Source organism: Nannospalax galili, unplaced genomic scaffold (genome assembly GCF_000622305.1).
Source record: "Nannospalax galili isolate Female #2095 unplaced genomic scaffold, S.galili_v1.0 scaffold455, whole genome shotgun sequence".
NCBI classification, from domain to species: Eukaryota; Metazoa; Chordata; class Mammalia; order Rodentia; family Spalacidae; genus Nannospalax; species Nannospalax galili.
The window spans coordinates 401,061-428,297 of record NW_008335815.1 but is presented as its reverse complement, the minus strand read 5'-3'; the positions used below and the strand labels follow the sequence as shown (position 1 = coordinate 428,297).

Genomic DNA, 27,237 nt, shown 5'->3' with positions numbered 1-27,237 from the left:
CCCCAAAACAGCGCCACCAACTGGGGACAAAAACGTCCACTTGGAGCCTATGGGGGACATTCTCATTCAAATCACCATATGCACATTCATTTATTTTTGTATGTGTCTATGTGTATGGGGTATAGGCAAACATGTGCCATGTCAGAGAACATGTTGGAGTTCATTCTCTCCTTCCACCACTTGAGTTCTGGGGACTAAACTCAGGTCATCAGACTTGGCAGCAAGCACCTTTACTCACTAAGCCATCCTGCTGGCCAGGATCATCTACTTTATTTCTTAACTTGCCTTTATAAGAAAGCTTCCTACTGATAAATATAAATTTTAAACCCCTTACATATAATTTAGAGTAACTGGAACTTGAAACAAAACAAATCAAACAAAAGACCAGAACCAGATCTCTGAATGCATTATAAGAAAAATATTATTTGCTAAAAGTGTTTTTGTACATATAATAGTTTTCAAGAATACATCTCACCCAAAAAGTTCCAACTGTGGCATTCTTCTAACTCATCACTGCTGGACAGTTCTCAAGGCCTCTGGGTATTTAACTTTTGAATTCTAAAGCCTATACATCTGGAGTTCTTAACTGAGGGATCATGGACCAAGACTTGAGCAGGTGCTGTGGTCTTGAATAGCCTGAGATAGTGTGCATGCATACATATTTTTCTGCAGTAAAGACACACTTTTATCAGATTTTCAAAGATTTTTCAAAAAGCTTTAAGAATCACTGTTAGACATTAAAATAACCAGATGTGTCGATGTGCCAAATATTTCTAAATTATGATACCTACAAGACGTTTTAATAAAACAAGCAATGAAGCTGTGTTGCAATAAGCAGAAAAGCTACCTGTGAGAGTTCTGATTTTAATCCTAGTGGTTCAATCCTTAACCCATGGTAATCTGCCTTTTGTCCCCAGTTCACTTCAATTATTTTCTACCTGTGTTATGAAGTTTCTGATTGCTAAATTCAAAATTCATTTGGTACTTATTTTATTTGATTGCTTGGTGGCACAACAGAGCTGCTAAAAGAGCAGAGCCTGGGGAGGGAATGAAAGAGAACAAAGTACGACACATAGGTATGCAGGTGTCATGATGAGATCCTTCATTACATGTGCAAACCTGAAAAATTAAAAACAACAGCAGAAAGACCAGGGAACCAAACTGCCTGGGTTCACATTTGGCTCCAACACTTTTTAGCTCTGTGACTTTGGACAAATTATTGAACTCTTCTGTACCTCTGAGCAACAGCTTTCCCCAAATGTGCCTCACTCTTTCTATGTGCCTTGCACACACTGTGGACTACCTAGACTATTGTGCTTCTCTAGAAACAAATTAGGTCTCATTTCTTATTGTGCCATCACTCAGTTCATATGGTTTTTGTAACTTTCTACCTTAAATGTCTATTTGTTTGCTGATATGTTTTTGCTGGTCAGATCTTCCTGCAACCACCTACTAAAAACAGCAATGAGTCTTCTTCATTACCACTTTGTTCATCGTTTACCCGGTACCCTTACTTTAGTGCCCACAGAGATAAGGTAGAAATGCACCCAGAAAAGGATATGTGTATGTATGTTAACTAGACAACAAAACTCGACACTGGAGGGAACATTCTAGAAGTATTTATTTCATTGCTGACCACGAGGTTGCAGCAAGCTGCACCCTCCTTTCTCACAAAAGCACCAAGTACTATGGTGCCACCACTTGGGTTCTCAGTCTCCAAAGGCTTTTATTGCCAATATCATTATTTAAGGGGTAAAGCCTTTCAGGGACTTAAAAGCACTTATCCTCTATAAAAAGTAATTTTGTATTTCATGCACAAAAATCTAATTGGCAGATTTAGGTTCATAATAGAAGAAAAAGATTTATTCTAGTTCTGTAAAGCCTCAGGAATGAAATAAGCATTTCTACCTTCCTAATCTTACAAGGAAATAAGATTGTTGTTCTCTACCAGGAATCAGAGCAGTAGATGATCCATTAGGGCTATAAAATTGCTTACTAAAATTCTTTCCAAAGATGTTAAGAAATAAGAAGTTGGCTCATTTTCCAGTACAGTTTAAAGAAATATTTGCAGTATGTGCAGGAGTCACAGGTTATATTACAGCCTTCATGATAATACCCAAAAGGCCTATTCTTCCTATTTTAAAAAATTCTACTTCAGAAGGTAAAAGATGAAATCCCCATTGTCCCTGAGCAAAAAGGGGGGAAAATCATATGTACTTTTATTAGTTCATAGAAGCCACTGTTAATGAGTTGTCTATCTTGAGTTATCTCTCTCTAGAACATTCTTAGAGAATCTACATGAACTGAAACAGGAATAAGGGCTCTTGGAGACTCTCAGATTAATATCCTGAGCATTGTGTTGAGTAGCTGCTCTAAGGTTACAAATTAACAGCCCAAAATTTTTTATTTTGCAATTAGGGGAAATCCTGAATGGATACTTATGGGATACGAAACTACTGTGTGTGTGTGTGTGTGTATGTGTGTAAATGTTAGCAAATTATGGCATGAGGAAAAAACAAGAATGGGGAAAATATAGTGGATGAGGTGGAGTAAGGGGCAGGGCAAAGCTGCAGTTCTGAGCTGGGTCTTTTTTCTCTTAAAGCCAGGGTCTCTGGCTATCCTAGACTATACTCACTCTTATATTAACACAAACCAAACACTGCAAAATATAATGTCCCAAAGCAAATTTAAGTCTTTTGCTTAAAGAGTAAATGAGAGAAAAAGTTCAGTCTTTCAAGTCAAGCAATACTATGTAATTTCAAAGCATATTAACGTAATTGATTTAACTCCAAAGCAACTGTGCAATAAACAAATTATAAAAGGAAAATAACAAAGTTTAACTTCGTAAAGTGCCCAACACACAGATCTGTGCAGCATAGCATTAACCTTCATACACATAGAGCCTTCCTTAAAAGGTCTTCAAAAACTCGTATTTACTGAAAATCACAAATGTCACCAACAAAAGGAATGTTGATTAAAATAAAAAAACTCCTCAATGACTGCCATCTTTGAAGGAGTTTCAGAATGTTGCTAGCACAGCTTGGCTACCTTAAATTTCACCGATGGCTCCATTACAGAAAGAGAATACCTCAGTTATGCTGTCTTAAAAATGTACTGGGCGGGGAAAAAAACAAACAAAATAAAATAACCTACTGTTCCCTAATACATATGGCTTAGCACCCAGGGAAAGTCTCTGCCCCCAAAAGAGACTTCCACATAGGGTTAAGCTTCCTTAAATGAGGCGCAATCTTTCTTTTTCAGGATAGGTCTTTTCATTTCTTGCAAGGTGTTTAGAGGCAGAAGTTACACTCGGATTCTAATACACATCCTTGTGAGCTCAGCTTCCTGAAAATACACACCTGCCAGGTTCTAGGTTCTCCCTTACCAGTGACTAGGCTCACTACTTCACAGCCACCAGAACCGCACATACACTATTAACATGATGAAAAACACAGCTACTGCTGCCAGTTTGGCATAAGTGGAGCGCATGTTCAAGTACTTCGCATCCTGGCGGTATTTCTTGGATAGACTGGACAAATTGTTAGCCTTTGAATCCAATGCTGTCAAAGAAGAAAAAGGAAAACATTAGTCCCTTGAAGTATTTTATTGAAAACACTAAGGCATAAAAATAACCAAAATGACTGGCATGGAAACAAACAACCATGGAGTTAAAATAACCATGTTTACTTCATTACAAAGACTTGGTATATGGCCCAGTCTGGTCTTAAACTACCAGTGCTTCTGAGAACTGGGCTGCAGGCATGTGCTACTACACCCGATTAGATATCACACTTATTTTAAGGATAACATGAACGTACTCATCAATCTATGATACTGAAGAACGGTAAGATGTGTAATAAATTAAAAAGAATCTGATCAAATTATGTATAAATTGTTTTAGACACATAGGTTCTGGCCTCACACACCGTTCAACCATGTGATGCTGGTCAAGTCATCTTCATATATAAAATTTAACATAAAATAATAATTATCCCGTCAGATTTTAGAGTAGGTATATAAATTTGCCTTAAAGAGAGACAGTTTCTAGGGGCTGGAGAGGTAGCTTGGTGGTTAAGAGCACTGACTGTTCTTGCAGAGGACCCAGGTTTGGTTCCCAGCACCCATGTGGTGGCTAACAACCATCCGTAACTCCAGTTCCAGGAGATCTGATGCCTTCTTTTGACCTTGGAGCATGCTGCATGACACAAGTGCATTTATATACCACACATGTAGGAATACGCTCATAGACATAAAACAAAATAACTTTTTTAAAAAAGAAAAAAAGAGAAACAATTTCTGCATAAGGTAAACACCTCCTAACTACTGGTTGATATTCCTACTGGTTTTTGTAGTGCTAAGGGCCCTGCACAGGCTAGGCATGCAGAGCTACATCCCAGCCTCATAACTCAGACTCCCTGCAAAGGCAGATTTAAAGATTGCATGCTTCCTTTCCAAAATACTTCCTTCCTTCCTTCCTTCCTTCCTTTCCTTCCCTCCCTCCCTCCTTCCTCCCTCCTCCTTCCTTCCTTCCTCCCTCCTTCCCTCCCTCCTTCCTTCTCTCTTTACTTTTCTTCATTTATGTGTGTATATGTGTGTAAACATGTATGTTCATGTGTCCACGGAAGCCAGAAGATGGCTTCAGATCCCCTGGAGCTGGAGTTACAGGCAGCTGCTGGGAAGCAAACTCTGCAAAGACAGTAAATGTTCTTAACTGCCGAGCCATCTCCCTAGCCCTGATGCTTTTCTAATAATTATCATCTTTATAATATTTTAAGTAGTCTAAACTACATGTAGGATAAGACTCACCAAACCAGAAAATTTAATTAATCAGACACTGAGTATTAAGCTATACTGCAATGGTGATTGCTAATTCTAAGATTTGCCACAAAGCACAGATTATTATGAAGTCAAAGCTATCAGAAGTTATATTTCAACATACACACAGAAGTTAGATTGCAGTTAAAATACAATGGCAATTTCTAAAAACAAAATCCATATATAATCTAGTAAATTTTTTTGCATTTTTTACAAAAATTGCTCTGTGCCCAGTACATTTGTAATGTTGCTGTCTTCTTAAAATTATTAACTGAGTACTTAAAGAAATAACCAAGCACAAGCTGGGTCAGAGTAAAATATAGGACATATTTTAATAATGAAAACATTCAATTTGACATAAATCAATTATGATCCCACTTTTAATTTTTCTTAAGTTCTGAAAATCTATCTTGCAGTCTCTGCTCTTCCCTGGACAAGCTTTCCTAGCCGGGTATGATGGTATATGTCTGTATTGGAGGCTACATAATGAAACTGCATCTCAAAAAAAAAAAAAAAAAAAAAAAAGACAATGCTTTTGAAATATTTGGAGTTACTTAATAGACTGGTTTTGATTGAGAAATAAGGCATTACTTAATATAAGTACAACAGTGACTAAATTAGCAACTGGTCCTATGAGTAAGAAAAGAAACCTAGTCACAAAAGAAAACATTTTACAAGATGGGAAAAAACATGATACTGCTCAGGAAATCTTTTTAGCCAATCTACCAGTATATACTCCACTACCAGGGGCTTTCCCCCCAATTCTTTTTTAATTTTTGAAGTTAGTCTATAAAGTAATGGATTTCCTGATGGCATTTTTACACATATGTGTCATTATAGTTCTTCCTAATTCAACAGCCTCTCTCCTACTCTCCCCAAGTCCTTCTTGCTCCCATCTCCCCCATCTTCCTGGTTTTCTTCTTCCTCTAATTAGTGTCCCTTCTGTTTCATGTCACAGTATTCCATTAACTTCTCTTTCCCTCTCACCCTCTCTTAAGATTTCCTTTCTTCTCATGGCCCCCTTTCTAGTCTCATCACACACACACACACACACACACACACACACACAGAGACAAAAAAAAAAAAAAAAAAAAATTAAATCTAGATGCTGCATACAGACTTTGTCTTTCTAAGTCTTCTCATTTTTCTGAATATAATAATCACTTACAGCCTTGCTTTAATCTGTATTAAAACTGTTTCACAGTAATTTCCAACTTTGCTAACAAAACAAAACAGAACCCCTGCTGAATGACTACATTTGCTGAGAATAATTGGGTAAAGCAGGAATCATTAAGTCATGTTTGTTTAAGACAGTTTGTTATGGAGTTCAGGCTAGCCATGAACTTGTGATCCTCCTGCCACAGTCTTCCCATTAATCACCACCACATTCAGTCTGAAATAAGTAATATTTCAGAGAATTCCTCTGTCTAAGAACATTTTTGAAACACATGATGTCATAAAGATAAAGCTTCTGCTGAGAGAAGTCATTTGGCAAATGTTTCCATTACAGAGGGGCTGTGTGAAGCGCTGGAGGGCAGGATGATAATGAAAATACCTGATTCTGGCCTTCATGGAACTGAGAGCCTTGTAGGGGTGATACCTTCGACTAAAACAACAACAAAACTACAACACAGCTTATTAGGCAGTAATGAAAAGGGCTTAATTTGAACTTGCTGAAAGAATCCACAAGATTTCCTCCTGTGTCTTAAATGAAAAGTTGACTAGCTGCAAAATCAGCAATTAGGAACAGAAGCAGGTCTAAAAGATGAGCGTGTACAGAAGCCTAAAGAAGAAAACACTTTTTAACAATGCGAATCTCTTTACTGTCCTGAAAATATGCCTATTCAGGTATGCTTTTCCTTCTACTTAAAATAGTTCTTCCTGGTTCATCTAAATTCAGAATCCCAGCACTAGGGAGGCAGAGGCAGGAGGATCTCTGTGAGATGGAGGCCAGCCCTGTCTACATAGTGCTATTAAGACCTTATGTCAAGAAACAAAAAGAAACAAACAAAGATATTAACAACGAAGTAAGGCAAAGGCTCTAAGAACCAATGGATTCTGCTAGGTACTATTGGTGTGATCTTTAGTAAGCTATATAATGGTTCCAGATCTTTCCATCTTTATCTGTAAAACTGGTTTGATCCACCCATTTCACAAGTAATTATTGTAAAGATTATTATGGTTTGGATGTAAAATGTCCTCAATAGGCTCATGTGTTTGAATGCTTGGTCCCCAGCTCGTGGGACTGTTTGGGGAGTTTGTGGAGCTTTTCAGAGATGAGGCCTACCTGGATGAAGTGGGTTCCTGGAGGATGGGGCTGAGGTTATACAGCCCTGTTCTACATCATGTCTGCTACTGCCTACACGGACATGTGAGAAATCCCAGTAGCATACTTCCCTGTCATGATGAACTGTAGCCCCTCAAACTAAGCCAAGTAAATCCTTCCTCCCTTAAGTTGCTTTGTTACGTATTTGGTCACAGCAAGGAGAAAGTAATTAATACAACAGGACACATGAAAACTTCCCTAGCAGACTGCCTGGAAAAAAATAAGCAGGTTGATTCCCTCACACACCCTCTATAATTTCTGAGATGGTTTCTTATCTCCCCAGTCAGACTAATCTACTTAAAGTTAGAAATCACTTCTTTTACAATCAGTATATCTGTTTTGTTGCAAACAACAAAATTCTACCTGAGAATCCTTTACACTAGGAAAAACTGAAAGATAAATTTTGGATTTAAGAAAAAAAATCCTGTTACTTTATCCCAAGTATGAACTCTATTATGATTAAAAATGTACAGAGTTACTCAAAATTTGATGTTTAAAGAGTATGAAGCTATTATGTTGTAGTAACTGCTGACTATTGGTATCAAGGTTAAATTTTGTAGTTCATAATAAAGGAGACCCCATTTGGTAACAACTATGTAACAAAGGTGAATTCAAGGAATATTATGGAACCTATTTGTCACCATTATGGTGAGAAACACAAAAAGGTGTGAAACAGATATAAAACTCACAAAAAAAATATCTTTGAAGAACTTAGTTGGAGAGATCGCTCAGCTGGTAAAGTGTCTGCCACTCAAACATGAGGACCTGAGTTTAGATCCTAGTACCCACATAAAAGGTAGGCATGGCAGTGTGGGGAGCAGAGAAAGGCAGGTCCCTGGAATTCACTGGCCAGCCTAATTGAACCAACAAGCTTCAGCTTCAGTGAGAGACACTGCCTCAAAAAATCAGTTGGAGAATGGTTGAAGACACCTGATGTTGACCTCTAGCCTCCACATGCACTCCCATACATGTGTACCTACACGCACACACCCACCCAAATACATACATATACCAAACACACATGAATGCCAACATACACACAAATACACCATACACGAGCTTAGTATTAGATGCCCACACCTAATACTAAAGTAAACCTAATTTTACATACTGACTTAATTTAAAATACCCAGGCATGGTGGCACACATCTTTAATCCCAGCACTTAGGAGGCAGTGGCAGGCAAATCTTTGAGTTCAAGGCCAGTCTGGTCTATATAGTAAGTTCTAGGCCAGCCAGAACTACGTAGTGAGACCCTGTCTAGCAAAAAAAGAAAAAAAGGTGGGGGGGAGGTGAAGGCTAGAAAGATAGCTCAGTGGTTAAGAGCACTGGCTATTCCTGCAGAGGACCTGGGTTCAGCTCTCAGCACCCACATGATGGCTAACAACTCTAACTCCAGTTGCAAGGGAATCTGACACCCTCTTCTGACCTCCCCAGGCACTGCATGTCATGGGTGCACTTACATACATGCAGGCAATACACTCAAACACATAAAATAAAAATAGTATCTGATATGGGCTAGGGAGATAGATGGCTCAGTAGGTAAAGCATGTGCTGCACACGCATGAGGACCCAGATGTGGTCGCATGCATCTGCTGTAATCTCAGTGCTCCTTAAGTGAGAGGAGAGGTGGTGAGAAGAAAGTTCCCAAAGGCTCTCAGGCCAGCTAGTTAGGCATCTGTAAAAGTGAATAACAAGAGACCTGGTCTCAAACAAGAAGGCAAGGACCAAGACCTAAGGTTGCCCCTGACTTCCACACACTTGCTATGACAAATGTACAGGAACACACGCACACGCGCGCGCACACACACACAGATACACATACAGAGAAAATTTTAAAAAATATCTCACAAATGTGCATATTTAAGATAAATTAATAAATAGGGCTGGGGAGATAGCTTAGTTGTTACTATGCATACATGAAGACCTGAGTATGATCCCCTAGAACCCACATAAAAAATCAGGCACGGTGTGCACAGTCATAGTCCTAGCACTGGGAGATGGGTGGATCCCTGGATCACCCAGCCTAGCTTAATTGGAAAACCCTAGGCCACAGAGAGACCCTGTCAAAAACAAAACAAAAAAGGTGGATAGCAGCTGAGGAAAATACTGAGGTTGACCTCTGGCCTCCATGTGCAGGTGCACACATAAAAATAAACTAACATTATACAATTAGGTGCTAAAAACTGTGTAACTAAATAGTTTATGAGTTTAAAGTAGAAGAGATTAATGTGACATGGACTATAAGAATCAGGGAAGGTGTCTTTGAGGCAGTTTTGTCTGTGTCTGAAAGAACTGGTGAGCATGCAGTCAGAATGCCCCATTAAGAATGACAAGGAAGCCGGGCATGGTGGCGCACACCTTTAATCCCAACACTTAGGAGGCAAAGGCAGGCGGATCTCTGTGAGTTCAACGCTAACCTGGTCTACATAGTAAGTTCCAGGCCAGCTGGGGCTACAAGGAGATCCTGTCTCACCAAACAAAACAAAACAAAAGAAAGAATGGCAAGGAAAGGCAATGTGAAGGTCACACGTGTGCAGTCTTCAGGCAGCACCTATTTGCAAGCATGTTATTCAGTGAAGGCACTGTGGTTTTTAATCTTGAATCTTAGAGAACCTGTTAAATATTGCCTTTTTAGTACACAGTGTAACTGCAGTATGTGAACTGTATACCCACAATTGTCATACTATGTCAATGTATGTTATAATTTTGAACAGGTTTACGTTTTTTATATATAGATTTGGTACTGAAGTTAATAAAGCAATTATTTAACCTTAAAAAGAAAAGAATGGCAGGGGAGCCAGGCATGGTGGTGCGTGGCACCTTTAATCCCAGCATTCCAGAGGCAGAGGCAAGCGAATCTCTGTGAAATGGAGGCCAGACTGATTTACATAGAGAGCTTCAGGCTATCAGGGGCTACAGGAGACCCTGTCTCAAAAACAAATGAATACAAAAAACCAAAACAAAACAAAATAAAAAATGGCAAGAAGCTGACCTGCCTGAAACATATTTGAACTCAGGAGAACGACACATGTCTGTAGTCTCGTTTTTCCAGGCCCAGAGCACAGAGCCACAATGCCTTACATGCAACAAGCACTCAGCAGGGAATGAACAAAGTACACCAAGAGCAGACTAGACATTATTTTGTAGTCTCAGATTTAAATTTTTTTTAGCAGAGAATTCTTTGTTGAAAATGGCTTTTAATAAAACTGGCCAAGCAGTAGTAGCATCTCCCAGAGAGACTCCAAGGAGGCGACAATCCTTGACAATCGCCTCTTATTCTTTCCTTTAGTGTCCTTAACCTGTACAAATGTTTCTGAATTCAATTTACTTACTTTTGTAAATTCTTAGGAACAGTAAATGATCCTGAATGAATCTTTCATACTGTTCTAATTCAGAAGAACTATGCATATGCAAAGTGAAAAAACCACATTGGAAGCTTTGTAGTGTAAGCTATTGCTGATAAATGAATTCTTTAGAGTCGGAGCTAGAATCTGACAGCGACAATAGGCAGCACAAGCAAGCTGCTCCTGCCAGGGAACAGAGCACCTCTTCCAAGACTCATGCTGCTTCCAGCTACCTGAGAGCGCTTCTCCCCTTTGTAAGACTTCCTCGATATTGGCCACCATGATTCTTTGCACATCTTGCAATTCAGTGTTGATGGAGCCTAGATTTCTCCGAGCACGACTATCAATGTAGAGTTTCTTGGTTTTCTGAATGAAGGTATCTAGAATGATGAAAAGTAACCATTAACACTTTCCTGTCCAACAAAATACCAAAGTAGGTAATCAGACCTTGAGTTTATTCCTAGATCTGCCGCTGTCCAGTCTTGAGTTTACTCCCAGACCTGCCATTTGTCCACTGTTTACTGTGGACTTTGACTTCTTCATCTGTAAAATGTGAAGATGGCCATTCAGGAGAAATGTCCCTTGGATACCTCTGAACTAAAGGTATTTGCTATTAAGAATTCTTAGAGAAATTAAGACCCACTCTAACAAATCTTTCCTGAAGACAGAAAAATTTCAAAGTACATTCAGAGAACTCTTTGGGACTCATGACTTAATTCTAAACATCCATAAAACAGCACTAGCAACACTCTATCATTACCACCCAAAATGGCAGAGAAGAGTTAATGATCAATACACTTCCTAAATTAACCCTGTTCTTACACTTCAAGTAAATCAAGCATGATAGAAAGTTTCCCAAAACACCAATACAAAACTGCAGCCTCACCCACCTGTAGCCTGTCTGTGTTTCTCAAAACTGTAGGCATGACCTCCTATTGAAAATACCTTCAACTCTTGGCAAAAAATCTGTTATGTGTGCTAGATGCCTTCCGTCTGCCTCCTGATCCTGCTCCACTCTGCTGCACTTTGGGGATCTGACTGTACGGAGAACATCAGTGCTTCTTATCCTCCATTGGCTAGTCGGATCAGGCAGTGAAGGAGCTCTAACAGGCAGTGATGTCACCTCCATCAAGAAAAGACACTTTGGACAAGTAGCACCCCTTGACCAACAGTTCCTACTCCGCTCAAGCTGGTCTCCCCTCTAAATTTTCTCGTCTTTAGTTCAGACACTGCTCCTTCCCTTTAGAACTTCAGCCTAAGGGATGGGAACAACTGCTGTTCATAATCCAAGGTACCATGCCTGTGGTCACCTTGCAGCCCATTTATATCTTTGTGTTTAGTGCCTTAAACTAGCTTCATGAACCATCTATTTCCTTTGTGAACTTGGTGTAGCTGACCTATTTTTTTTCCTTAGATTTACTATACATACTATCTTGAAAAATAAAATTTGAAAAACTGGACATCATAAAAATTAGCATTTGTGACATGTTCAATTTGTGTACATAGGCAGTCTGAAGTAAAACTAAAATAGGAAAAAATAAATCAGCATTTTACAAATGTACAGTTATGAAATTAAATACTGAATGCTTTGTCAAATTTTCTCTATTATTTATAAATCAAGATGACTCATTTATCTTAAGAAACTTGAAAAACTTCAAAAATTCTAAGACAGCTAAAGATTTCAACAATGCGATCCTTGCCTTTGATCTACTGATATCAGATCCCTTTACAGGATTTGCAGTCTTTCCAAAATTCCTGTACAAATACAGACACCCACACTTGCTACTTCTTAATGTAGTAAATACTATTCTCCAACACAATCAATACCATATATTTTCTAATTAGAGGATCTTACTCTACCAAAGGAAACAAACACTATTCTTCCTGATTTCCTAATTCTGATTTCCATAAAATGAGTCTTACTGTGTGAGTCTACAGGTTGGGGGGAAAAAACTCAGTTATTATAAGGTAGTCAAATAGATCTTCATGAATAATTCCTGTTACAAACAACAAACCAAATAATAAAAATGGTTCACGTTCTGTGGGGAAAATAACAAAAGACTAGAAGAGAAAGTGCTTATAAGAAGGAAGTCTTGACGCTGGAGAGATGGTTTAGTGGTTAAGAGCACTGGCTGCTCTTGCAGAGGACCTGGGTTTGGTTCCCAGCATCCACATGGTGGCTAACAACAGTCTGTAAGTCTAGTTCCAAGAGATCCAATACCCTCTTCTGGCCTCCACAGGCACTGCATGACATGGGTACACTTACATACACTCATACACATAAAATAAAAATAATAAATAATTTAAAGAAGGACATTTTCTTCATTCAAAAAGACAAAAAGGTAAATTTGGAGAGGAGGCAGACCCAAAACTGTCCTGAGTAAACATAAGGGGAAACTGTCAGTATTTTGTCAGTAGAGGAAAATCTTCTCCAAAGTGTTTGCTTCCTTAACAGAGAGACCTTACTAGAGAGTCCAACCTTACCAAACTCAATGAAGGAGTAGGGCCTTGACACAGTGGGCACCTTCTTCCCATGCTGCTCATCAAATTCTGAGTGCAAATCTTCCAGGTAAGCAAAAGCCAACTTCTTGGGGAAGGCAGCTTCACACAATACCAAGTAACACACCCCCTGCTCAATAATGTAGCTGGAGGGAAAAAAAGCAAGACAAAGTAGTATATAAAGTAACGACACTTCAGGCCAAAGCTGACTTTCAGTACTATATAAACTTTTGAAAATATCTGGCCTAAATTAAAGCTAGCTAAATCAGAAAGCTAATTTCAGATAAAAAAAATCTTTGGAATAGGAAAGCAACCATTTTCCCACTATTAAAAGTATATCCAAAAAGGAGGAGACATATCATAATTGTTTATTCACTACACAAATTTTCAACGAACATATCTCAGTATCTAAGAGTTTTCCTTGCAAACTACAGCTATGACTCCATCTACCCTCTGACCTTGAATGGCAAATATATATTAGGGTATACATATTAAAGTCCTTCCAGCCACAACGTAAAACAGCTAGAAATTTCTAGAGAAAAAAGTTGGAAGCTAAATAAGACAAAACTAGTCATGTTGCCTATTTATAGCTAGAAGAACTCTGATCAACTAGTCGACAACAGAAGTGACTTCCTCCTGTGACACTCAGCTCTCTGGCATTCTGGGATGCGGCTTTGTTACTCTAAGATATCCCTAGGAAAAAGTTAAGCTACTAAAGGCTTTTTAAGCCTTTTAGTCATAGTATTCTTTATTCTAGCACAACTTACACTCAAAAAGCTAAAGTGCACAGTAGACAAAATCAGAGGGTTTTTGTTTAAGGGCCCAAGTCTGACAAAAACTCCCATTTCTGCCTTTTGTACCTAACTCCCAAGGTATCCTGGAACCCTAGAGAGTAACCTGAAGACTACTACATACTCTCTCAGGGACCTAAAAGTAGTTTTGATAATACTGCTGTCCTATGACTTGTTGGGGACTTGAACTAACCGATCTCCTTCACTTTGATCTATACCATCTCTTATACCATCAGTTTTGTCCCCAGAAAAGTAAATAGGACCTTATCACCCTATATAGAGACATGCATATAAGTACAGAGGATGCATAATATCTATTTAAAAACAAAAACAAAAACAAACATACTCCTGGGGCTGGAGGCATGGCTCAGAGGTTAAGAGCACTGACTGTTCTTGCAGAGAACCTGGGTTCAGTTCCCAGCATTCACATGGCAGCTAACAACCACCCTTAAGTCCAGTTCCAGGGGATCAGATGTCCTCTTCTGACCTCCATGGGCAATGCACAACAAGGGTGCACTTACATGCAGACAATACACTCATACACATAAAAATTTAAAAAATATCTTTGGTACAGTATCTATAGCCCTTCAGAAGGGTACACCATATTTTATCAAATAGCCTAATACACCACACAGCATGGTGTTCTCTAATAAACACAGTTCTGCATCTGCTTATGCTGTCGTTTCTTACTAGTTCTGCTTTCATATACCTGGAAAAATATCTTGATTGCTTAAAATACCTAACAGAACATAAATTCTATACAAATAGCTGCTAAGTTATATTGTTTGGCAAATAATGACAAGAAAAAATACTCCATCTGTTTAGTACAGGTACAAATTTTTGAAAAATCTCAATCCACAGCTGGTTGACTATAGATGTAGAATCTATAGGGCACTGGTTCAACACTCAGTAATGAAAAACAAGCAAACAAACAGAAAACCTATCGCTTCTATAACCACTGATTTAGATGTTTTAAAATTCTTTTATTTTTTTTCCTAAATAATACTGATTATTTCCTATGTGTCAGGAAAGATGCTAAGAACATGTTATCCCCTTAAAATCCTTGTAGAGGAACCCTTTAAAAAGAAAATTAGGGCTGGAGAGATGGCTCAGAGGTTAAGAGCATTGGCTGCTCTTGCAAAGGACCCAGGTTTGATTCCCAGCACCCACATGGCAGCTAACAATAGTCTATAATTCCAGTTTCAGGGGATCTGATGCCTTCTTCTGATCTCTGCAGGCATTGCACAACACAGGCGCACCTACCTACATGTAAGCAATATACTCATACACATAAAAATAATAATTTTTTTTTAAAAAAAAGAAAATTAAGGCTCTGTAACACTGTTAGTAAACTTCTGTCTGGATCCAAGAAGTTATCTATTATTGCATCATGGTACAGAATTTACTGGACACAGATTAACAGGTTAAATTACTATAAGCATGCTAAATAAGAAAACTAAGACTTCAGTTTTGTAGAACTAGAGCCAGAAAAGTTGGTTTCCTGAAGAGATTATATTTTGAAATTCATCTTTACTTTTAAGAAACTGTATTTTTATGGGCTGGAGAGAGCTCAATGGCAAACTGCATGCACTGCAAGCATGAAGACCTAAGTTGGATCCCTAGATCCCATGTAGGAAGAATGCCATGTATGGAGCACACATCTGTGATCCCAGTGCTGGCGAGGCAGAGATGGCCAGATCTCTGGGACTTGCTTGCTAGCTATCTTAGTTTACTTAGGAGTTCCGGGCCAGTGAAATCCTGTCATTTAAAAAAAAGAAAGAAAGAAAAAGAAAAAGGTGGATAAAGCCTGAGGATGACACCAGAGTTGTCCTCTGCACTCCCTAAACATACCTGCATGTGTACGCACAGACATAATACCCTTGCACACTCATGACACATGAACATGCAGCACACAAAGAAATTATATTACTTTTTAACTTAATTTTTAATTATGCGTATGTGTGTGTGTCTATGCACATGAGTGCGGATGCCAGCAGAAGCCCCAAGAAGGTGTCAGATCCTACAGAGTTGGAATTATACGCAGTTGTGAGCCATCTGATGTGGGTGCTGGGAACCGGATTCAGGTTCTCTGCAAGAACAGTATGCTCTCCTAACTACTGAGCCATCCCTCCAGCACCCTACTGCTACTATTCTTTTTTTTTTTAATGTATATTTTTTACTGAATATTTGAGTATTTCATACAAAACATCTTAAGTATCTTTATAGCCCTTCCCCATCTACACCCTCCTATAGTCTGCCCCCCTAGAGTCCAAGCACTCTGTCATACATGTTAAAGCTTATCAAGTCAAATTAGTGTACCCAGATGTCCCTCAGTGCAAGTTCATTCACTGGGGTCTAGTCAGCCTATCTAGAGTCTCTCCCTTAGAGAAGTTACTCTTCTTACAAGGTGTTGTATTTATTACTGAATTTCTTATCTGAACAACCATAAAGAAATCAAGGCTACACTTACTGAAAGGTCATGGCTCCTGCTTCCAAGGTACATCTGGTAGGTGACTGTTCATTCAGCTTTCGAAAGAGTTGCTTAGCCTGACTCTGATACTGTTGAAGGTCCCGGCCAGACTAAAAGAAGATAATATCACTTAGAATTTTACTCACCACATACAAAGTTGTATCAATTAGTTGGAAGCATCATGACATCATGAAAATACTATGTAAATAAGCTCTTTCATTTAGAGGTTAATAAGATTTATTTTGATAAAGAAAAACATCCTACTTTTAGAACAAATAGGAAGCCCTAATTCCTAGTTCTTCAAGATCATATACTGAACTGTTACAAAGTAAAAGTGTGCATTTCGACTCCATTTAAGGCACACACTCTTCTTTCCACTATTAGGTCAGTATCCTCCTGACCCATTTCCCATACACAGTTGCTGGCATGGAACTGCATGGCCTGTGCTGCACTCTGGAGAAAATTCTGAGAATAAAAGACTAATGAAACTCATTTTTATGCTTGAATATTCACAGAATCTTCCACAAACTAGAAGGGCATGTGAGCGAAACTAAATGTGCATATGACTGACAACTCCATGAACACTGTCACTGTCACTAGGCCAGAAAAAAGAAAAAAAAAGTCAAATATCCTTTATTACATGAATCTACTTCGTTCTCGAGTTTAGATACCAAGTTTTAATAAAGAGAAGATATGTGCAAAGAAAAACAACCCTATAAAACAAACAAAACCAACCACTCAAATGGTATAGTTAGTATTTCCCTAAACAATTTATAGGTGTTTTTAAAAAGAAAGAGGGGTCTGCTGTAGTAGATCATTTAAAGAGACAAAAGTCATACTCCTAACCTACTAGATTCAGAAGAGAAATGAAGTACATGAAGATCGAGGAACAGCACAGGGTAGGAGAGGGAGGCCTTTCTGCTAGCTGTGGTTTGAAGGTTTCTATCTCCCAGGATTATGTAAGTTGAAATCTTCAGCACCAAGGTGATTGTATTAGGAAGTGGGGCCTTTGGGAGGTGATTAGGCAGAAGGATGGTGCCCTAATGATTAGGAACAGTGTTCTTATAAGGAATCACAGGCAGACAGGGGCTGGAGAGATGGCTCAGCGGTTAAGAGCACTTGGCAGATGACCCAGGTTTGAGTCCCAGAACCCACATGGTGGCTAACAACAGTCTGTAACTCCAGTTTCAGGGGAATCCAACATCCTTTTCTGACCTTGGTGGGCAGTGCACAACATGGATGCACTTACATACATGCAGGCGGTGAAATAATAAACGAAATATTTTAAAGAAATTGCAAGCAGCTAAATTGACCCCTGTATCATGCAAAGACCTACCCAGAGTTACTATCTATGAGCTAGGAACAGACATCCAATTTGCAAGTCTCTTAATCTTGGACTTCTCAGTCTCTAGGTCAAGAGAAGATGTTTATACCTAGCTTATAGACACTGCCATGGGATGGAAAGACATAATTATCCTAATTCGGAATTACTTATTTTTGATTGAAAGACTGGACCACAGTCTTCCTTTGGCAGATATTTAATAACTAAATGCTGAAATAAAAGTGTTTATATTAGTTCTCCCAGAGTCATGAGTTCAAGGTTAGTCGTAGCTATATAATACATGTCTCAAAAAAAAAAAAAAAAAAAAAAGGAATTTCTGGACTTGGAATAGTAAGAAGTGAATATATAAGCCAGGTATACTTTTATCCCAGCATTGGGGAGGCAGAGGCAGATGGATCTCAAGATCAAGGCCAGCTTGGGATGGTTTATGTAGTGAGTTCCAGGCCAGCTGGAACATAATGAGACCTTGTCTCAACCTCCCCTGCCCCCACCCCAAAGAAGTAAATACATCATTGAAAAGTCTTAAAACAAGGCAGTAGTGTATAGTTGTAGGCACTAAGGCTCTGGTCTAAAGCCAGACAAATACTGATTAAAAAACAGTAGTCTGATAAAATACTGATTACTGTTACTCAGTGGTTCTCAACCAGGAATGATTCTTGTCCCCAAAGAGACATTTGGAAAGGTCAAGAAGTAGTTCTGAGTTGTTACAACCAAGGGATAGGAAGTATGCTACTACCATCTAGGAGTAAAGGCCAGGGAGGTTACTAGACATCCCAAACAAAAAGGATAGTATACGCCCTCATATTAAACAATTGTCCATCCCAAAATGTGAACAGGGAGCTGAGGAGATAGGTCAGATGGTAAAGTACTTGCCAAGATGTGAACAGTGTCAAGGTTAAAAAAAAAAAAAATAAGAAAAAAACCTCAACCAACAAAAATTCCCAATGAGAAAAGCCATTGTCCTACTTGTTAACTGTGTGGCTTTAAGCAAGTGACCTTTTCTTTGTAAACCTCACAACTTCCTTATCTACAAAGGGTGATAATAGTAGTACCTACTCTCTAAGATGGTTGGTATGAAGATTGAATAAAATAACACACTAACAGGCTTAGAACAATGCTTAGTGTGTAGAAGGCACTCAACAAATTCCTCTGTATACAATTATAAGAGTAAAAATAAATCTAAGGTTGAAACTTTTGTAGGTTTTTGTAAGGCTGAAACATTAAAGTTTAGAAAGACTGTTAATTCAAAATCAAAACTACTAAAGGAAAGTATGATGGAATCATAAAAATACTATGGGTAAAATTACCTTATCAATGAAACAAAGTAATCCATTTTGACAGACCAATAACAAACCAATATCAAGTTTAAAATTAAGTTAAAAAAAAAACAAGACAGAAAGTAAGGACTGCTAATATTAAACAGCATTTCAAATCCACTCTGTTTTTTTCCCCTCACATCAAAATTCAATGCAGTAGTTGGAAAACTGATCAGCTTTTGCCCCACTCTGCCCTACTGCCACCCATTATGGAGAAAATATTTCTCAAAGTACAAGTCCTTTAAGGAATTCCTCCATTCTATCTTCCTTGCTCAAGTCATATTCTTTGGCTCATTTAAATATACTCTTTTGGTTGGGGCTGGAGAGATGACTCAGTGGTTAAGAATACTGACTGCTCTTGCAGAGGACCCGGGTTCGATTCCCAGCACCCACATGGCATCCTTAACTCCAGTTCCAGGGGAATCCGAAGCCTTCTTCTGATCTCTGTGGCATTGCACAAGATACACTTACATACATATAGGAAAACACACACACACACACACACACACACTCTTTTGGCAAACTAGTTCTAGGAAACTCAGCAAACTGAACAGAAAAGCTTTCACAGTTGAAAATGCAGAGTATGTTATGTTTTTCACAATACATTTCAATAAACTTTCTTTTGAAGAATGAATAAATTGTATCTCATTCCGTATGACCTGAAACTTTATCATCTGCATTACAACCCTTTTAAAGTGAAAGTAAACATTACTTCAAACCTAAAATGGCATAAAACCAAATAGAAATTTTCCTTGCTATTCCATTTTGCTGTCAGCTTAGATTTCTTTTCAGGGAAATCTTTTTTGATCTCCCCAAACCAACTTAAGTTATCTTTCTGTGTTTAACCACTCAACAGTCTTCCTCTTCTATAATGATCCTACTAATTACAATAGTTAGTTATTTAGTATTTCCACTGAACTGCAAACTCCATGAAGATAGAGATGGTATAGTCCAATCCCCCCAAACAACCAACATGACTGGCACATTTAATATATTCAGTAAGATTCTTTTTTCCACGAACATTAGGAATAAAAAGTCCAAGAATAGAAATGTGCACTTTTCTTTTTAGAATTTGGTTTTAGGCCTCAAGTTTGATGAAACTACTTGGGTTGTGGGAGAAAGTAAAATTAAGTTGATCAAGAAACATGTCTCATATAGAAGATTTCCTTTGTGCTTCTAAGGCACAGAGCAGCTTTCTTTTAGACATTTGAAGTTTCTGTTTTTAATCAATTGGATATGTTTCTAAGCTTCGAGCTGCTGTAAGATCTATGGATAACACAAGAGACTGCTATGAAACTGCCAGGAAACTCAATTTATCAAAAGACCGAGACAAGTAATAAAATCCAATGAATTGTAGAAATCTAGTTGGACTTCTTAGGGCAGGTGAGAGAATTGGGCATAACCTTGAAAGCAGGTACTGCACTGAACTTTGACAACTACTTATAAGTGGCAACATTACTTCATCCACCTTCAAATGATGTCAGCAAGCTAGGTCAAGGATCAGGTGCTACAAGAAAACGAGGTGAAGAAATTAGGAGTGATCTTTCCCAGAGATCTGACGGTCTGCAACCTTAATTGGCAATCATAAGTCCTGAATTTTCGGAAAGTCCCTAAAAAGCCATGGAACACTAGGTGACCACAATTAACCAAAGGCGTCCCTCCTGCAGAGCTTCTATCTCCTCCTTCGGTAAGGTTTCTTCTCTCTGTAGTCTCTCCACCACCCAAAGAGAAAAGAGCACTCCAGAGGCCCAGGGGAGCCTGCGAGGCCGCGAGGGTCTCCCACGTCCGAGGACCGCCTCCATCACTGGGACCCGGGGCGCTGGCACCAGCGTACCTGCTCGTCCTCCTGCATGGAGGCGGCCAGCGGAAGCCCGTCCGCCACGCGGGCGATCATCGTCAGCAACACCATCTTCCAGGCTGCGGAGACGCGACGGTCGCAGTCACGGTACTCACTTCCCCCGCGGCGACCAGTTACACCTCCGCCTCGGTCCCCAGACAGCTAGCTGCCTCCGTCTCGCTTCCCGCTGAGGTGGCCGGAAACTGCTCTAGCGCTTTCCACTACCGGTCCCTCGAACTGGCTTCCCCCCCGGGACGCACAGTTACGACAACATTAGTTCCGCGGTTCTTCTTTGTTCCTTTAAGCGCCCAAACTCCGGCCCACTTTACTAGATTTCCAACTTTCAGTAAGTTTTGTCTTTTCATGGGGCGTGGAGCTAATCTGAAACAATTGTCTAGTTTCTTGATTCTTTAAGTTTTGGACAGACAGTTTGAAAGGATTGAGAGTGGATTTTTAGATGAACAGAATGTGAAACTGAAAAGCTATTGATTTTCAGATTTAATTTGGTTATCTTATAGAAAACTATATATTATAAACATAATATTTCATACATTTGTACTCTCTTCGCAGGGATTTTTTAAAGATTTTTTTTGGACTTTGATGTTTATATTGCCACCAGATTCTTGAACAGTTTCTGACGAGATCAGCAAATATTTATTGAATATATGAATAAATGTACAATATAAGACCTCAGAGATTACCTAGGTCATTCACCCTACCCAAATCTATACTCTCAGGCACCTCTGTTATGGCATGTAAAAGGGTAGTCTTACTGCATCTTCCAATGAGTGGGTTTTCACTTGCTTTTGAAGCAACTTGTAGACAACCACTTTTTTATTATGAAAATAATTTTTATTAAATTTTCCTGAATTTCATACATTTTATCATATTTAGATCCCCTTCCCTATCTGCAATCCCCTTTCCCCCATGCCCAATTTCATATATATATATATACATATATGCTATAGAGTCAAATTTGTGGCCCCAAATGCCCTTTGGTGTAGGTTCTGGCCATATAGTCTAGACTGGACTTGAATTCACAGTCATCTATAGTCATCCATTCACAGCTCCCCACATGCAAGGGTTATAGGTATATGACACCACCTCTGGCTCTTGATGTGATTTTTTTTTTCTTAACTTTTACCCATAGGTTAAAGAATACATGCTTTTGTTACATTTTGAATTACCTTCAATTGGAAGACAACAGAATTATTTCATGAAACTTTTGGGATAAGACTCAATAAGACCTTGTGATTGATTCCATGTGAAAGATGAAGAGTAGAAATAGGTAAGAGAAAGAAACCAATGGTGCTATTAACAGAGATGATGAGAGGTGGAAGGCAATTTTTGTATGTATGAAGCCTAAGTTGGTAGAGTACATTTAAAATAGCTAAAGATAGGCCGGGTGTGGTGGCGCACACCTTTAATCCCAGAACTCAGGAGGCACAGGCAGGCGGATCTCTGTGAGCTCAAGGCCAGCCTGGTCTACATAGTGAGTTCCAGGCCAGCTGGGGCTACAGGAAGACCCTGTCTCAAAAAGACCAATAAATATAAATAAATAAATAAATAAATAAATAAATAAATAAATAAATAAATGAAATAGCTAAAGAGGGGGGTGGTGGAGATGACTCAATGATTAAGAGCACTGGCTGCTTGCAGAGGACTCGACTCTGGTTAAGCTCCTAGCACCCCACATGGTGGCTAACAACCATCTGTAACTCCAGTTCCAGGGACTCCAACACCCTCTTCCGGCCTCTGCAGGCATTGCAAGACATGAGCACACTTACATTCATGCAGGCAGTATACTCATACACATTAAAAACTAAATAAATAAAATATTAAAAATAAAACAGCTTAAAGATATAGCTAATTCTAACTTTCCTTCCTTCCATTCAATAAAGATATGACTTCTACCACAGTCTCAAATTATTGTTATCTATCCTCAGATAGAACAATTCTAGTAACGGGTAATTAATGACAAAAATATTTCAAATAAAGATACTGCCCTGTGGGTCAGGGAAGCAGAAAGAGCAGAGAAGTTGATTAGGTGTAACAGCTTTCTTTCAGTCTGTGGCTCTCTGCGTTTCCCAAGGCCCATGTGCATCCTACTCTGGGGTTTATCAGACAGTAGTTTCTTTTATTTTTATTTTTTAATTTTAAGTTAGCACATAAAGAAGTATATTTCATACATACACATCATTTGCTATTATTACTTTATAATAAATTCCACCCCTTTTGCTTAGGTTCCTTGGAGTTAGTTTTAGTTTCTTACCACTATATTTCTCTACTGAATTAAATACCACTTCCCCCATCAGTGCTGAGGAGCCAACCCAGGGCCTCACACATGCCAGCCAAACACTCTACCACTAAGCTACATCCCCAGTTCTCTACAAACCATTTCTTGAAACAACATTCACTACTTTTTTTCCCTTTAAACATACTAGATGATTTTTAAAAAATTTTGTGTGTGTGAGTGTATTGTCTGTACATGTTTAAGTGCACCCATGTTGTGCAATACCTGTGGAGGTCAGAAGAGGGCATCGAATCCCCTGGAACTGCACTGTTATTAACCACCATGTGGGTGCTGGGACTTGAACCTGGGTCCTCTGCAAGAGCAGCCATGGCTCTTAATTGCTGAGCCATCTCTCCGGTCTCCATACTAGGTGATTTTTAAGGCCCATCTGACACTGAAATTATTCTAAGGAGAGGACTGTGGTTTTCTTGGCTTGTTAAACTTATCTCTATTTTATCAAATACCAAGACCTTAGGAACTCTGGAATCTGAGTCACTTTGGCTTCTGCCTTTGTCAGCATCATTACATTCATAAAGATATTGACTTTGAGATCCTGCCCTTTGATCCTCTCAACAACAGAGAACTATGTAAGAATGACTAACACTGTGATCAGTCCATGGAAGGTCCCCCACGGTTTTACACTGAATGAATTAAAAGGAAAATTAGAATTTCTAAAGATCATGTATATCTTTCATCTGCCTAAAATCTGACAACAATCTTATGAAATGAATAAAATTCAAGAACGTTGGCAAAGGGGATGGGGGTGGGAGGCAGGGGGAAGAATCATAGCTACCCCAGCCAGAAAAATCTTAAAACTTATCAAAGCAATTGAAAATGCACACATCAAAATAAATGTGTATTAAGCTGCTAAAACAGAGAAAGACTTGACTGAAGAAAGTAGTGATACCGTTGCACAGATTTTTTTTTTTTACAGGTGGCTTCAAAGGAAGCAAAAATGTCTTACATCTACTTATTCATTTTGATATCCAACTACAGTAGCATTAGAGTGTCTCAGTTATTTGCAAAACCGAAACACTTTCTTACAGATTAATAAATAGCTCCCGGCCTGAAAATCGTCCTCATCAATCTCCACCTCTTACTAGAACCTCAGAACACTAGCTCTGGCCCACATGAACCAGTTTCCGTTCTGATTGGTCACTTTCCATGTCAGTCATTCTCAAGAGCCCCGTCTCCAGGAATGGCTATTGGTTCCCTTCTAGGTTGGGGGGGCGGGGCCTCCTTCTGCTAGGTACTCACCCTGCGACCTCACCTCCATACTCTACAGACTTAGGCCACAAGCACGCTGGGAATGTATCCTGACACCTTTAGTATTGGTGGTTAAGTACATGTTAATTTGAAATGTCATACCTAGCCAAAGTTCCTTATAGTTCTTTCACACAATCCCTCCAGTCACTGAACTGAAACTAGAGTTGATGGGAAAGGGAAGGAAGAAAGGAAGGAGTGCATTGTACAGAGCCCCTATTTAAAATAATTACTACTTTAGATAGACTATTTCAGATACTAGACCTCAGCAAAGTTACTCTTTGCCTTCTAGGAGAAGATATTTTACTAAGGTACTTATTTCTGGTGTCTGTGTGGTATCCTTGCTTCCTCAGGAAAGCAAGGCAGAGAGCAGGCCCAGCCAGTCTGTCTCTTGCTTAGTATGGGATGAGAAACATAGTTGAGATAGTTTTGCTAGAACCCAAAGATTGAACTTAAACTTTTAAAACATAGACTTTTTGCCCTACAAGCCTCTAAACACATTCAAGAGAAAGAAAATGTTATTCCCTAGGGCATAGCCAGGTGGACCTACCAAACTCTTAATACCTGTAAAATAAATGAATGAACAAGTGGTGTTTCTCCTGGAGTAAAACAATTCTCATTGGCTGTGCACAGCACAATTCACAGATGGTATGTACTAAATGAACACAAAGTTATCATCTATTTCTTTTATACTTCCAATTAGTTATTAAGTAAATAATTCCTGTTCAACTATTATGGACAATACCCTGTGTGGGTTATACAGAAGAGAAAGCACAAGAACAATGATCTTGCTGACAGGAATCACATTCTACCTGACTCTCTCTCCAGTTACCCCTGACCTACCTCCAACCCCACTGCTTTCCACCCTGCAAGTTGTATGAATAAAAGCTTTGGATGGTAATTTCTCCAAGTACCCATTCCTTTGACCTTTGACCCGAGGCTCTTTTCCTCTCCTGTAGAGTCATGGTGGATTTAGTTGTTTCTAGCAGCCATCAGACACTCCCCATCTCCACTGCTGTTGTCTCAGTTCCCTGCGGCTTGCCTTCCTCTTCAGTCTTCCAGCTCCGGCTTATTTTAATGAACTTTCTTATACTTGTAGTTTCATGTTTCAGAAATTAGCAAACAACTTTTCTGAGCAATCGTTCTTCAGTATCTTTAAATTTTTAAAAAATCTTTATGAATGTTTTGTCTGCAAGTATGTTAAATGCACCCATGTTGTACAATGCCCATGGAGGTCAGAAGAGGGCATCAGGTCTCCTGGAACTGGAGTCATGGACAGTTGTTAGCCACCATGTGGGTGCTGGGAATCCAACCTGGGTCCTCTGCAAGAACAGCCAGTACTCTAACCATTGAGTCCTCTCCCCAGCCCCTTTCTTCACTATCTTAAGGTTGACTCTTTCAGCTATTCCTAGTTTCTGTTATTCTTCATTGTTTAAAAAATTTGATCAGCCAAACTTATATATCTCTATCTCATATATCTCTACTCATATATATCTATCCCTACCTGGCAGGGCAATGGATGACACTGATAGTGACATTAAATGACACAAATAGAGCTGTGACTTACCCCACTTGCTAGTGCTTCCTTGTGGTGAATGCCCTAGCTTCCAAACATGAAACTTGTAAATCAGTCCTTCTTGGCCCTCTCTCTCACTCCACAGCCCACCCGCTCATTCTGACACCTCTGGATATGGGAAGCTTTTTTTTTGTACTTGTGGTCCTCTGCTTCTACAAGCTTGAAGGTCAGACCCAAACGTCTACGTGCTGCTCTCTAAGTAGGCCTTCTTCAGACCCCTCGGGCAGCGGACAGCTCAAATCCCAAAGTTCTAGAAGCAGCTCCCTGCTATAAGATCTATTATGCATGTATCTTGCCACTTACTTTTTTGTCTTTTTGAAACAGGGTCTCTCTGTAGCCCCTGCTGGCCTGGAACTTGCTATGTAGACCAGGCTGGCTTTGAACTCACAGAGTTCCACCTGCCTCTGCATCCGAAGTGCTGGGATTAAAGGTTTGTGCCACCACACCTGGCCTCTTGCCACTTCTTGAGCATATTAAAGCAACAGGTTTGACTCACCTACCTCTGCTTCCCTGAGTGTGCACCACCCTCCACAGGCCTCTCTCCCACCCGCAGACCTCTCTCCGGGGTAAGCCCATCGCACCCTCCTAGCCTTGACTCCCCCAGCCCCATTCACCCTCCCATCTCCCCTGCCGGTCTCTCCTAGTATGGATCCTGTCCCATTCCTTGTCTTGGGGCCCCAGACACCTGGGGAACCAATACTGCTTCCTGAACCTTTTCAAGCAGACTGACTTAGTGCCTTCTCTGGACCCCAGGAGCACTGCTTCTGGACCTGGCCCAGCCCTCAACTCCCCCTGCTTCCCTGGGCCTGCACCACCTGCCATCCTCTCTCTGGGTCTTGGGAGCTGACCTTTCCTCTTCCTGATCCTTTGCATCCAGACCAACCCAGCTCTTCAGTGCAGTCCCCAAGAGTCCTTGGGGCCTCTTCCTGCCCCATCTTCCTTTGCCTGTCTGGGTGGCACAGCCACCAGCTGCCCTAGACCAGCATCTTTTCTGGGCCAGGCTCCCAGGCCAGTCCAACACCCAAATTCCTGAGGCCAAAATTGGTCCTGGAGGGATCCAGACCTTAGGAGAAACCACGAAATCATCTGACCCTCATCTGAATTGGGCCTCTGTGGAAACTCGTGAAGACAAAATCAATCTGGCCATTCCAATATAAAATCAAGAGAGAGAACCGGAAGCTTAGATGAACCAGCTTTTCATGCCCAAAAAGTAAACCACAAAGGCACATAAAGTTCACAAAAAGAAATAGACCTAAATTTGAAGGCCTGGGTCTCACGCAGGAACCAGAAACTTCAAAAGAAATTCACATGCCAAAATCAGAGAGAAAAAATAATAACATGAAAAACCAAAATAACACACCCC

At 39.7% G+C, this 27,237-nt stretch overlaps 1 protein-coding gene across 1 annotated transcript; it reads right to left on the bottom strand.

Annotated features, from left to right (window-relative positions):
• Positions 1 to 397: 397 nt before the first annotated feature.
• Positions 398 to 20,957, bottom strand: Sec22b (SEC22 homolog B, vesicle trafficking protein). Its single transcript, XM_008830519.2, has 5 exons — positions 20,740 to 20,957; positions 16,248 to 16,357; positions 12,972 to 13,132; positions 10,721 to 10,867; positions 398 to 3,560 (listed from the first exon to the last, which is right to left on the bottom strand). The coding sequence occupies exons 1-5, from the start codon at positions 20,812 to 20,814 to the stop codon at positions 3,406 to 3,408; spliced, it is 648 nt and encodes a 215-aa protein (XP_008828741.1). The 5' UTR covers positions 20,815 to 20,957; the 3' UTR covers positions 398 to 3,405.
• Positions 20,958 to 27,237: the final 6,280 nt, after the last annotated feature.

What these genes read in the sequence shown, in the direction of transcription:
- Sec22b (XM_008830519.2), bottom strand. Translation starts at nt 20,814, where the DNA reads ATGGTGTTGCTGACGATGATCGCCCGCGTGGCGGACGGGCTTCCGCTG. An exon ending in CTACTCCTTCATTGAGTTTG is followed by an intron (nt 10,868 to 12,971) that starts GTAAGGTTGGAC and finishes TCATCATTCTAG; the next exon opens with ATACCTTCATTCAGAAAACC. An exon ending in AAGGGGAGAAGCGCTCTCAG is followed by an intron (nt 3,561 to 10,720) that starts GTAGCTGGAAGC and finishes CTTCTTTGACAG; the next exon opens with CATTGGATTCAAAGGCTAAC.